This window comes from Thermobia domestica, chromosome 9, assembly GCF_964235325.1.
Source record: "Thermobia domestica chromosome 9, izTheDome1.hap1.1, whole genome shotgun sequence".
NCBI lineage: Eukaryota > Metazoa > Arthropoda > Insecta > Zygentoma > Lepismatidae > Thermobia > Thermobia domestica.
The window spans coordinates 39,541,475-39,555,783 of record NC_137462.1 but is presented as its reverse complement, the minus strand read 5'-3'; the positions used below and the strand labels follow the sequence as shown (position 1 = coordinate 39,555,783).

The 14,309-nt window shown below is 33.5% G+C and overlaps 1 protein-coding gene across 3 annotated transcripts in view; it reads right to left on the bottom strand.

Moving 5' to 3' along the window:
• Positions 1-1,698: 1,698 nt before the first annotated feature.
• Septin4 (septin 4) overlaps positions 1,699-14,309 on the bottom strand; it is a 90,909-nt gene continuing 78,298 nt past the window's right edge. For all 3 annotated transcript variants that reach the window (XM_081770961.1, XM_081770962.1, XM_081770963.1), the window contains exons 7-9: positions 13,115-13,271; positions 11,076-11,154; positions 1,699-5,035 (exon numbers count right to left, since the gene is read on the bottom strand). In XM_081770961.1, the coding sequence (XP_081627087.1) occupies positions 4,907-5,035; positions 11,076-11,154; positions 13,115-13,271 (365 nt within the window). In that variant the 3' untranslated portion in view covers positions 1,699-4,906. The remainder of the gene's footprint in view (positions 5,036-11,075; positions 11,155-13,114; positions 13,272-14,309) is intronic.

The window sequence follows — 14,309 nt, the reverse complement described above, 5'->3', positions numbered from 1 at the left end:
CATGTAGTATATGAATATTGTATGAAAGTAATAATGCCAATTAAATAATCACTGAAGTTATAATTCGTGCGGATAACGCAATAGAATGCGATGTTGCTTCAGAGCAACAGTGCCAAATAAAGGGTTAACGCGATAGCATTCCTTATTCTCTCTTGTAAAAGCGCAGTCTATTTCTATTCCTTTTCTTAATTAAAAAAAAGAACAAATCCAAGTAAGCAGTACAATTCTTGAAACTCTGATTCTCGATAACTATTAAAGAACCTGGCCCCTTTTAGAAATTATCAATTATTATATCTTCCATATAAAGAACTGTTGGAACGAGTCCATTTTTCTAGAGGTAACAGAAAGGTCCGAAGACGACTCGTTACATAGTTCTAGTACAGTCAATCTAATAACAAAAAACGCGAAGTAAGTCAGAGTTTCATTTAAGTGCCACCGGATGACAGTGGAAGTTTTATTGATAAAGGAAACAGCTGTTTAGTTTATCAGTAAAGTGTTGCAAGTGAAAACAAAGATAATATGACTTGCACCACAGTTTTTTATTTAATTCCTCGAAATCTATAATTGTGCTGAAAACTTTCACAATAAATTATTGGAAATCTCTATGGAACAGTGTATATATTTGTTTCTATGGATTCCTACAATGTTCATTAATCGAAGTGGTCTAGATAAAATATATTTTTTGGATATTCTTCATTTGATTCACCACGTTTTAAAAGTACATGCTCAGAAGGTTTTGTGAAGATATCTCAACAACTGATGTTGGCACACCTGTTTTCCTTTGTTCATGCATGGCTGGAAATTATTCAAAAATCGACACTGATTTCCTCAGACTTCCTGGGACTCCTTTCAATTTTTGTTCTCTCGGAAAAGAACGACTCATTTGAAGTATGGGAAAAAAGGAACATTCCTAGCTGAGTAATTCGATTTATGGTGTGTTCCTTACACACTATCAGTAATTGATTTTTATTTATCTACAGAAATTACGAGGTTTGTTCAAAAAATATCCGACCTTTTTATTTTTTTGCGTAATCAAATGTATTTAGGGAGGCTTAGTTTGATGCAGGTATGTAGGTGATCCTAATGCTCGTTTCTCTCTCGTTTTTGTTTCTTTTTCAACTTGCAGAAACACTCAGTTGTCGGCAGACCGCCAATAAGTGAGGAGGTGGAAGTGAGCGGCATCGAAATTTTATGTCAAGCTTTGAAAATCCCAAGTCGAAACATTCGCAAGATCAAACAGGCTTTCAGGAATGATGCCATGAGCATCTCACCGGATCAAGTGTGGACAACAGATTCAAACTTTCTTCGTCAAACACGGCATTCCCGTGATCATCAGGCTTCCTACTCTCCTGATCCATGTGCTTTCTGGTTTTACCCCAAGCTGAAAATGCCCGGAAAGGAACAAGATTTCAGTTCAGAGAACACAGTATGCAAAATGTGATGGACAGCTGCGTGCAATCTTAAAAGAGGCATTCCAGCGCTACATCTAACAGTGAAAGGACCGTTGGGAGAAGTATACTGCAGCCCAAGAGAACTACTTTGAAGGAGATTAATGTAAAATTGTAGTATCTGAAAGTACATCTTTTATGACTAAAAGTCGGATACTTTTCGAACAAATCTCATATTTGAAAATCTTAATTAAATACTTTTGTCCAGCTAAAGGAGCAGCAATAGTTAGCAGGTAATAATAAATGAAACTTTGAAATTATGTTGTTTCTTTATTCATTTCAGTTTAAGACAATCATAATAATGAACATATCTCATACAGTCACCTGACACACTCTACTTGTTTAAATATGCAGCACCACAACAAGTATAATGTAGAAAACTTATGACGCTATATATTCACATATAGGCCTAACTTTTACTGCAAGTAAGTGTCCATAGGTTCTTGCACTAAAATAGGCATTATTATTGACATGAATACTGTTATGAGTTTCTAATGTTCTTAATTTTTTTCTTTTCTTACCGAGATTCTATTTGTTTGATTCTACGTGTTGCTACCACAGTGTACACACTAGTTTTGTCTTTTTCTTGTAAGTTAGAAATGCAATTAGAGAAAGTGAGCATTAAGTCTTTCATTGATAGTACGATTGGCCAGTAAGAGTAGCAGAGTTCATTATTTTGTATGATGAACAGGCCACTGAATGGCAACGCATTCTTCTAGATATCATACAAAGAAGATTTACAACCTCAGAGCCACATATGTTGATTTCATATACACAATGTAATTAAATATTGTTTCCCATTTAATCATTTCTGATATAACTAGAAATATTATAATCAGTGATAGGTGGAATTTAACTTACATTCCACTTTTTTATGCGGTAACAAGTTACACTTTCCCGTTTAATTCGAATCAGCTGAAGAAAAATTTGTGTCCCTCTTTCAAGTTTTAAGGTGTTAGTTTGTATACAATAGCTAATCAAGTGGAATAAAGCAAAAAAACATTTAGAGATCACCCTAAATTTATCTTAGCCATTCCAATAGAAGTGTCATTACCAACATTTTCTTTGAGCAAACATAATCTAAAATTTGGTATAATCCTTTATATTTACAGTACAGTGCAATAATAATAATAATAATAATAATAATAATAATAATAATAATAATAATAATAATAATAATAATTGCGATAACAAATAAAATAAGAAAATATGAGATATCGTAATGATTACTCTTCTTACATTTATGCCTTATTTGTAATATAGTTGCTGCATCAAGACATAAATAATTTTTTGTTTTATCTTTTTAGAAACGCTTTTGTTAGCACATTCCTAATTGTGAATGGAATTTGATAATATATAAGGTAAAATAGAGCAATAATATAGATTATCTTCAAATATCAGTTCTTTTCCTGATGTAGTATTTCGTTATATTTTCTGAAATATTACATCAACTTTTTATTATTATTATTTTTACACGAATAACTTTTGTAATGATATAAACTATGATTCTCTTTCAAGAAAATTGTTACCTAATCCTAGAAGTAATTTTTATTTTTAAAAATAAATAACTACCAAATAATGCGTTTCAAATAGTTCTTTTGAAATTGTGCTGTGCTGCTTCTATACTTAGAAAATCCATTTTTTCTTTACATCCACAAAATAATACAATTATTTTTATCAGTGTGTACTTTTTCCTATTCTTTTGGTCTCATGTAGTTGGTTCAATAGTTTTTATTATTATTATTATTATTCAACACATCTATGTCATATAATTAAATCCTGGTATTTTGGTGTAGGAAGTCAGAAACAACGGCAATGCGAATTGGATGTGTTAATCACATATCGCTGAACGAAACACCATTTGGATAGCCCTAGTAAAGCCAGGAAGTTTCCCTTTATACAACACTTTTTATCTTCACATCATTTTTATACAACTAGTGACTAATAAATACATATACAAAAATAACAATTACTATATAAAGGTGGCTTAGAATTGTACACTCAGTATACACACTACATTGAAAATAAAACATTTAATATAACAAATAATCGGTACGTACACTTATCAATATACGTATATACACATATAATTTTTTTTAAAAATGAATTTTTGAATATTTTATTCAAGAAAAAACAAACACTTTAAAAAGTGTTGCATGTGCGTATAAACCTAAACTATAATACAAATCTTATTTTACAAAAACATTACAAATAAAACAAACGAAGTAACTCTATTAGTTTTGGTAAAATTTTTAAATATTGACGTATGTTTAAAAAGAAAAGATTGTCTTGAGTTACAATTCTCTAGGCGAAACATGAAATTGTGGCTGAAATTCACCGGCAGCTGGCAGAGGTTTACGGGGAGATTGTACTGCTTTGTCAGTATGTCGCAGAATAGTGTTGAAAGCTTGCGACTGGTAGAGAAAACTCACCGACGAGGAGCGCAGTTGTAGCAGTTTCGCTGGGACCATCCTCCCTACATCCCGGACCTTGCCCCAAGCGGCTTTCACCTATTCCCCACTTGAAGGAGCACCTAAGAGACCGTCGCTTCGCTTCAGACGAGGAGGTGAAACACTTCGTAACAACGTGGCTGAAGGATAGGATTTTTACCAGCAGGGAATCTTCAAACTCATCCCACGATGCGACAAGTGACTGAACCGATATAAAGACTATGTCGAAAATTAACCCAATATATGTGATATCTGTTGGCTGTATTGGTTGTATGAAATAATATATAAACGTTTCACTGCAGGCTTTGTAACCTTACTTTCTGAATACTCCTCGTAATAACCAGGGGTGTAATGGAAAGTATGTGGAATATAAGGTTCACTGTACACCCACCTATTTTTTTATATAGTCCAGCGTATACTAACCTCAAATTTGCGGATGAAAGAGAGTATGGAGGGGTGGCTATATGTTATTAAATAGTTGAAACGATCTAGCGTATACCTACTAAACAGTCTAGCATTTCGTCACTACTAATAACCAATAATTAATTCAAGTACATGTAAATTACTTCCATACAAACACAAATCTTCATTTTTTACTTGTATCAAGGTGAATCATGAAATGATGATCTTGCAAATGAGCTATAGTCCATTAAATGTATTTTTCTTCGTTGTTCATATTAGAAAATTTTACCAAAATGAATGAAGGTTTACTTTACACCTAAAATCGGAATAGTTTTTACTTCACACTAACAAAGTTATAACCTATACAATTAGCACAAAACGCTTCTTCAAACTTAGAAATCTTTACATGTTTGATATAAAATTTCGTGAAAATACAAATATAATTTTATATATATAATAAGTATATATATATACACGGAGGTCAAAAATATCATAAGCGATTACGGTGTTTGTTCTTTTTTTTTTTTTTTCAAATTGACTGATGGCCTGCATCTCTACTCATTGCAATGTGTTTGTTCTAGTGGAACATGTCTTTGGTTAAATATGTTACACATTCACAACACTATCTCGCTTGGGCTCTTCCTTTCCGGGGAGCTGAGTTTTGAACATTGGGCTATGGCCGGACGCTCTCAATTTCTCTTGCATTTGGGTCAGCATATCTTGCATTCGTCGTATCTATAAAATAGAAAGAGAATTTAATATTAACAAAAAGTCACCAATAAATTTGTTGTCTGTAAATTTGACAATGAATGGTTTGTTTACTAACAAATGACTCGTAAGCTATTGTGGCTGTTAATATTTTGAGGTTCCTTCTCTGCGTCAACTATATTGCATTTCTGTACGTGAATGACAAAATTTGTATATAAAAAAAAATCTCACATATATTAGCCAATTTGCGGAATAACAGACCTAAAAACATCTGTCTATATCTCTTTAATTTTATCGTCAAATTAAACAGGTCAACTTAACAACTTTTACTGGAAGATTAAATTCAAATATTGTCCTCAAAGAAATTTAGAAAAATGAAACACGGTCTTAGTTTTTCAACACGATAAAACTTACATACTAATTTAGTTAAACACCATAAAAAGTGTTATAGGAGTGAAGGGAGCATTCCTGAAGTTGGACAAAAAAATCGAAACAGGTAGAATTTGAAATCAATCAAGGAAAAATTACACTTCTGTTTGTCTCTAGGAACAAAATACAATAAGAGAACTTTCAGGTAACATCTGAATAATGGTTCATAGAAATTTGAAATAATCAAGGAATACATACACCTGGGATCCATAATCGCGTCAAATAATAATCATGGCACAGAACCTCTCATTCCTATTAAAATATTTTTAAAATGTCATAACTGGAACCAGAGGCAGCTCTACAAGAATTAGAACATTAGATCTCTATTCTTCTCTTAGGTTGTAGCCATTATCATCTCATCTCAGGTCAGTAGTGTCTCGACTAGTTTGGCGCAACTTTGTACCCTTCCCTATCCTTTCACGGCCAGACTTTTCGTTTTTTTCTAGCTTTTCTTCCCTATATCTTGTAGTATTTGGTCCGTATATTTGAATCGTGGCCTTCCTCCAGGTATTTTTTCCTCTGTCATTCCCTCCACAGCTAACAATATAATTGCTCATGTCTCATAATGTGTCCAACTATTCTATCTCTCCTTACGAAATATTTTTCACTATACTCTTTATTTCTCCTATAATTTCCAATACTCTCTCATCTGATACCTTGACCCGTCTACATCTTCTATTAGTTCCACATTTTATAACAAAATACTTTGGTTTGTGAACCAGGGACCTTGTAAATTCAGTTCCCGAAGAAGAGTAAGATTGAATTTACTTTTATACTACATTTAATGAATACGTACTTAACCATATTGCGAAGTGGTAAAGTAATCATAAGAAAAATGGTCAACGAAACAATGCAGCAGGAATCAAATACTAGTGACAGCGATGAGACTAGTGTAACACCAGGATTGACATCGGAAGATATCTTGTTAACTTTACAGCGACAATTAATGCAGATGTCTACCGAGATAAACAAACAAAATGAAGAATTAAAGCAGACCATGGAACAGAAGTTCAACGAAGCTAACAAACAAAATGAAGAATTAAAGCAGACCATGGAACAGAAATTCAACGAATTTAACAAGACCATGGAACAGATGTTCAACAAATCTAACCAGACCATGGAACAGAAGTCCAACGAATCTAACAAGACCATGGAACAGAAGATAGAACTGAGGTTTGACGAAGCTAACAAGCAATATGAAGAAAGTTGTCCGAAGAGTACTGATGAGCAAAACATAGATGGTGTGACGACACAGCATGTCATGGATAGGAACTATCACTCAACGAGAACAAGGAATGAGAAAAAGAAGGTAAAGTCCAGTGTTAAGATGCGTGAAATTCGAGATATGAGCAAATTCATTGGTAAGTGTAATGAAAATGACTTTTTGCTGGCAAATAGAGATGCCACCCTTAGAAATCAACACTTCAATCCTCGATTGCATAAATCTGTTGTAGAGTTTGTTGTAAATGTCTACAACGAATTAAAGGTCGTTAATCCATTGCAATCGGAATCGAGAATAATAGCATCGATTCGAAATTTGCTTCCATTTAAATTGCAACAGATCTTATTTTCCACACAGTGTATGAGTTTCTTATTGATGCTTGTTCAATGCTACGAAACTCAATACCATACTATGAATCCACAATCCATGAATCCACGATCAAGAATGGGTAAAAATAAGAATAATTTAGATCATTTGGTGCCTGTTCGGAATTTAAATATTCGGAGTGTGAATAATACAGAACCTAACCTAAGCCGAGTATACTCTAGCAATCAAAATGATCAAAATAGACAAGGTTATGTAGGGAATCCGCCTAATCTAACTAATCATGGTAATTATGATGTCAGATCACCCAACAACAGTAGATATAAAAATAATCGAAGTACTGAGCGAAATTCCAGAAATACAGCGAACTACGTGGATAGACGTAATTGGAGATCAAGAGATGGGACTTCATACCAAAATCAGAATCATGATGAAAGATATGTACAACATAATGTAGAACCTAATCATGATTGTGCGGTACAATGCACTTTATTAGATTCATATGCAAGTACGAATGTAACATGATTACCGTCAATGAAATTAGGTTAAATTCATATTAGTTATAGATTCTTGTGAATTTTCATTTTAAAGTTTATGTGTTAATATCAATAATGAAAACGATTCTTAAAAATACTTGAAATGCTTAAATAGAGTTTTAGGTAGACTGGAAAATTAATTTTCAAATGATTTTTATTCTTTCTTGTTAATATGAGGAATTATAATTCGATTTATAATTAATTAAAAGCAAAGATTATTTATATTAGATTGATTTGTGTTGAAAATTTAATTGTCCAAGATTATGTTAAAAAGAAGATCCATTCTATAAAATCAATTATTCAACGACTACCTTGAATGATATTCTTCTTTATTATAACATCTTAGTGCTACGATGTATACCTTTAAATGCAACATCTGACTTATTTGTTATTTAATGCGCCCGAAAAGATTAATCTTATTTGTAACCCACGTTTGTCCTTTACATTTTTTTGAAATCGCACTCTCCGACGATTAATTGACATAATATTTTTAATGTCAAAGAATTACTACCACTTCGAATTTTTATCTCAGCAAACGAACCAGGTTTACGACTATCTTTTTGATAAGTCGTTATAATTTCAAAGAGATTCCATTCTCGGTTTTTCCTATTCTCCTATTGTCCATATCTCACATCCATATAATGATACATTCCGCGCATTTACATTCAACAGCCTTTCCTTCAGTTCTATCCCGACTCTTATGGTTAATAGCTTGTTTTTCTTCAAATGCCTTCTTCACCTGAGCTACTCTGGATCTTACATCTTGTTTGTATTTCTTACCGCGAGTTATTTTACTCCCTATTGGAGCCATAAAATCGTACTTTTTTTTCCGATGTGACTTACCTCCAATGATTGAACCAGAGCCTACTTTGTATTATTTCCCTTAGTAAGATTTAATATTCTCTCCAAAAATACGAAGACCAGAATCTTCTTCATCGTCATAGGTATTCTGCTCTTATTGGCAGGCCACTTGCCGCAGCTGAGAAGCTTCCATGCTCCACGAACTTCCTCTAACCTCTTCGTCTTCACGTATGATCTTTCTGCTTTTATATAGTCCATTAATTGTAGCCTCCTTCGCCCCCTCCCTTTCTTTCCTGCCACCATACCCTCTAACACGTCCCTCATGATACAATTCCTTCTTAGGCAATGTCCCAACCAATTTCTCTTCCTCTTCTTAATAATATCTAAAAATATTCTTTTCTCCACCACCATTTTTAACAGTCTCTCATTTGTTTTTCATCACTTTTGCGTAATGTCCCTGTTTCCATCCCATACAATACAATACTTCACACGAAGCATCTTATGAGTCTTTTTTTCAACTCTTTATTCAACATTCCGCAAAACAGACTTTTCTTCCTCCTAAAGGTTTCTTTCGCCATTCCTATCCTTGCTTTTATTTCACGGTCGCACTTCATGTTATTACTAAGAATATTACCCAGGTATCGAAAACTGGGTATTCACTTGTTCTATTTTCTCCCACCTACTATTATATTTAACACTGACCGCTTCGTTCCAATCATCATGGCTTTTGTCTTTCTAACATTTATTTTCATCCCATATTCTTCACAGCCCTTCCACAAGTTTCCTAACATCCTATCGATTTTCTTTTCAGATTCCGTAACAAGCGCAATATCATCTGCAAATCTTATAGGCCTATATCTAATCATTCTACCTTCTACCGAAATACCGTCTTCATCATATAGGCTCTTTTTCACTATCCCTTCTAGACATATATTTAATAATGTTGGCGAAAGACAGCATCCTTGTCGAACTCCCCTTCCAACTGCCCTCTCCTCTGACAGTTCTTCTCTTATCCTAAAACTTACTTGTTGATTTATATATAAGTTTCTTATAAGCCTCCGATCTTTTTATTCCATCCCAATCTTTTTTTAAAACTCCCAACAATTCCCAATTCACGCGGTCAAAAGCCTTTTCTAGATCAACAAATACCAGATACACCTCTTTCCCTTTTTGTATAAATCTTTCACTTAACGCCCTTAATATTCCCTCATTTGGATCTCCGGGAAGGGGATGGCTTGGGAAGGACTGTCGGACGAGAAAATGAAGAATAAATAGATAAATAGAAAAAAGAGACCAGAATCTATAGAGCATTAATTAAGCCTAAAGCTACATATGGATTTGAATGTTGAATTTTGCGGAAAGAAGGGATGCAATTGTTAGGAAGGTTTGACAGGAAGGTATGAAGGAAATATATATGAAGCTGTAGAAACAGACGAAAACATACCGAATAAGATATAATATCAGTCTATGTATTAGATACAAAGATGCTGACCCAGTAACGTACATAAGGCTTAGCCGTACAATGGACAGGGCATTTTGTCAAAATGGGCGACGGAAGAGTAGTAAAGAAAATTTTCGTAGCTGATAAAGAAGACACAAAGAGAAGGGGAAGACTGAGAGACAGGTGGTGATAAGTGATATTAAAGAACATGAAAAACGCTGGAATACAGCACTGGAAAGCAGTAGGGTAGTGGGTAGGCCAGGTAGGCATGGGACTACCCAAAAATTTTGAAAAATATACAGTATAAGCGCTAGAAAATACAATAAAGAGTAAATATATTTCCCACTATTTATATTAATGGTAGATAATTATTTTAAAAAATAGCATCAGCCACTTCTGTAAAAGTAATTTCCTACTGTCAGTAATCAATCAAATGTGTATATATCCACAAGAGAGGGAGCGGGCCTACCCAAAATTAAAATCCTAAAGCCGCCCGTAGTGGAGAGCAAATGTAGCGGACTAGAAGAAGTGGACACGCATTTTAACAAAGGGGAAGGCTCGTCTAAGAACTGTAGTGTCATAGGAGGAGGAAGTACTAATTTTTACCAAAACTCCTTCCATATTTACCCTGTCTATTCGTCCGCCCAGGCCGGAGGACAAAAAATGTGTGTCCGTCCGTTAGGTAGATTAAAAAGCTCTCAAGAAGTAGTAGGTGGATCACCATTCATTTTGGCCAGGATGTAGAAGCGCTCAAAAATTAGGAATTGCATTTGTTCATGGATGTAATCCAGCCAACGGAAGGGGTATAAATAAACCACTTTTAATTTTAGCGTTGATCACTATAGAACAATAGTAGTAACAGATAGCAAGAAGCGATTTCTTACAAACGATTAAACGTTCCAAGAATAAATTTTATATTTACCCTTAACTTTCTACTGAAACCGGAAGTGATAGAAATTTACTAGAACTTCCGGTGTTAATATTGATCTACATAGAGCAAAAACGACAAGATATAGCAAGAAGCGTTCTTTTAAAATTGAATTAGCATTGAAAAAATATGTACCATCTTCTCTCTTAGCACTCTATTCAAAACGAAAGTGTCAGAAATCGTTTAGTTCCAGTTTGAATGTTGACCGCTATAAAGTAAAGACTGCAATAGATATCGATAAAGCGGTTTTTTGCAATCAATTAAGCGTCCCAAGAATATATTCCAACTCGACTCTAATCTCGCCATTCAAAGAAAACTCGTTCATGCACTGTACACGTGACACTGATACTTTTTTTATTAATGTTAAAAAGACATTCAAGACTCACCTCTTCATCTTTCTGCTGAAGTAATCGATCTGTGTCTGTAATGGTCTCGAAATGTGGTCCAGAGTCTCTCTTCAGTTTACTGCAAATAAAATAATTATTAAAATAATAATAATAATAATAATAATAATAATAATAATAATAATAATAATAATAATAATAAAAGAAAAGAAATACTCATGCATGTTATATGCAAGACTTCTCAAAGTAACTTAATGTAAAATTTCTAAATGGTATACAACGCTAAAGTGTGTTTTCTTTATTAATTATTTATTCCGGGCAAAAGTGCTATTCAAATATGCACTAGCTAACAATTAGAAGAAGAAGAAGAAGAAAATGTAATATCTAATGTCGCAAAAAGAAATGTTGATTTGTAATGATTATTTCTCGGTTGCCATATAAACGAGTTAGTTTATTTGTTGTTATGGCAATTAATCTGGTTACTAAGGAAACGATTCTGGTTTCCAGGAAGATGTTTAAGATTGGTTAACAACATATAATGAGCCAGGGCATCGTGTAAAATATACAAACATGTATTGTGATTGCTGAAAAGCAATTAATAATTATTGCAAAATAGAGTGAGTTTGAAGTAATTCAGCTGGTGTGTAATTCTTTAATAAATTAATAGTTAGCTGAAAGTTCTGAACTTTAACTGAAAAGTCTACAGTTAATCGTCCTCGTGGGCGTATAAAGAAGATGGAGATGGCGTATGGCTGTAGAAACTAACTTCGATTTCTCGTTGTTTGCGACTAAGGTCAAATAAAGCATTATAACAAAATACATTCTTTTTCTCAGTCATTACAGTTTTCCGTTGCATTAATGTGATTCACTTGAATGGAAAAATGTCCTAAATCCCTCAACTGAACTGAATATTATTCGAACTGAACCGAACCGAACTGAATATTATTCTATTCACCTGCAATTATTTTGTATTGAAAATAAGATTTTGAGTTAAAGTTAGGCTGTAGTATTACCCAACCGAATAGCCCTTTGGAGCATAAATGCCGACAAATAAAAACAGAAAATACAAAAAAAAAAAAAAAAAAAAAAAGTGGACTTGAGGAAGTTTTTAATTTAGTTTCTCAGCTGTTTTTGGCTTCTTAACGGTGTGGAGCAGGATTACTCAACCTGTGGTACGCGTACTACTGGTGGTAACGAGCTGCTTTTGGTGGTATCAATAATTAATATGCTTTGGTAGTAGGCCTACACCTGTAGCAAAGGTTGAGAACCCCTGGAGAGTATCTGCGAAATCTTTGTTTCTATCATATTGGTTTATATGAATCTTTGTTTTAATTATATTGGTTTAGGTGAATCTTTGTTTTTATCATATTGGTTTATATGGGAATGTATTTTCTTTTCTTTAAAATAAAATTGCATCCTAATAGTTTGGTTTCATTGATTTCTTCTTGAATTCTTTAAAAATGTTCTATTCTTCGTTAATAATAAATTGTCTGATATTTAATTTTATTTATTTATTGTTTCATTGAAGCGGCATTAAATTTATTTTTTTCTAACGCAAACTATTTTTAAGAAAGCAACGGATATTTATCTACATTTGAAGAAAAAAGAATTAATAAAGATCAAACTATAATAAAATCCCATTTTATGTAAAAAGAAAAAGAATATTTCCCTATATAAATCAATGGGATGAAAAACAAAGATCGCTCGGTGGGAACTCAACAGCCTTAACAAAAACTGAAAACGGGGAAGGAGATAAAAAATTATGAAGAACCTTTTTATGTTTGGATTTTCATTTTCCTTCTCTCTCCTTGCTTTCCATATCCGCTCAGCTAATTTTCTTCATCATCAATACTCTAAACACTTTTTAATTTTGTTCTGTGAAATTTTGCAGTTAATTCATACGTCAAATCAAATTTGTCGTTACATAAGGACCTACTCAATATTACAACAAATAAGGTAATTTTAATTATATTCTTCAGTAATTTAACTACGATTTTTGGTCAGCGTATTTGTCAACTTTTCATAATAACTCAATTGAGTCATATAGTGAAGATGTATGTATGTCTGTGTAAATTGCTTACCTTCTTTCTCTGATGGCTTGCTGAGAGATCTGTGATATGCATTGTGCTCGGAAGTTCTCGTAATGCACATCCTGAGTAACGTCTTTCAGATCTTGCATGTGAGTGGAAATCAACATCGTCCGCAGCTTAATGAAGTCACTGTGTTTGGGATTCTCCACTGAAATGACATCGAAGAAACAAGTTGAAACATGTTCAGAAATACGACTCGATTCGTCAATAAAATATTCTCTCTATTCATTTCAGTTTCAAATTGAAATGTATATATATATATATATATATATATATATATATATATATATATATATATATATATATATATATATAATTACATGAATATCTTATGCCACGTACATACATCGTATTGCTAATATAGTGGTAACTTTCACCACCCCTTTTATAACCCCTGTATAACATATTTTATATATATATATATATATATATATATATATATATATATATATATATATATATATATATATATAATCAAATGAAAAACGCAAAATTGTCATAATTTTTTTTTCAGCCGTTTGGAAATTTCCAGACAGTTCTTGACGTCTTTCCGAATGCCGGTAGATGGGGATGGGGCTGAGTAACAACTGGTTCAATATGACGGTATCACTACGTAGTTACATCAAGGAAGAACAGCGTGCAGTTATTAGATTTTTATGGAATGAAAGTGTGTAATGGATTGATATTCATTGGATAAAATACGAAATATAGGAACGCCTGTCTGTCACAGCAGCAAGTCTATGATTGGTGCAAGAAATTCACAGAAGGTACAGCTTCGTTGACTGATGCTCTCTGTCCAGGTTTAGGCTGGTATTCATAGCCGCGGCATATAGGCTTGTTCAGGAAAACCAGCGTGTCACTCTGGCTGAAATGTGTTTCATGATGAATATGAGCTTCAGTTCAGTACAACACATAGTGCATGACGAACTCCGCTACAGAAAAGTGTCCGCCAGGTGAGTTTCTCGACAGCTGACCCAGAAACTGAAAAATCGTCGTCCAGTTGAGACATGTCAAGAGCTGTTGAGGCGTTATAAGCAGGAGAGTAAGGATTTTCTAGCTTACATTGTCACCAGGATTGAATTTGAGTGCACCATTTTCAACGGGAGACGAAACGTGCAAGCAAAGAGTGGCGACATTTTTCTTCGACGAAACCAAAGAAGTCTCGCAGCCAGCCCTCTGGTCATGT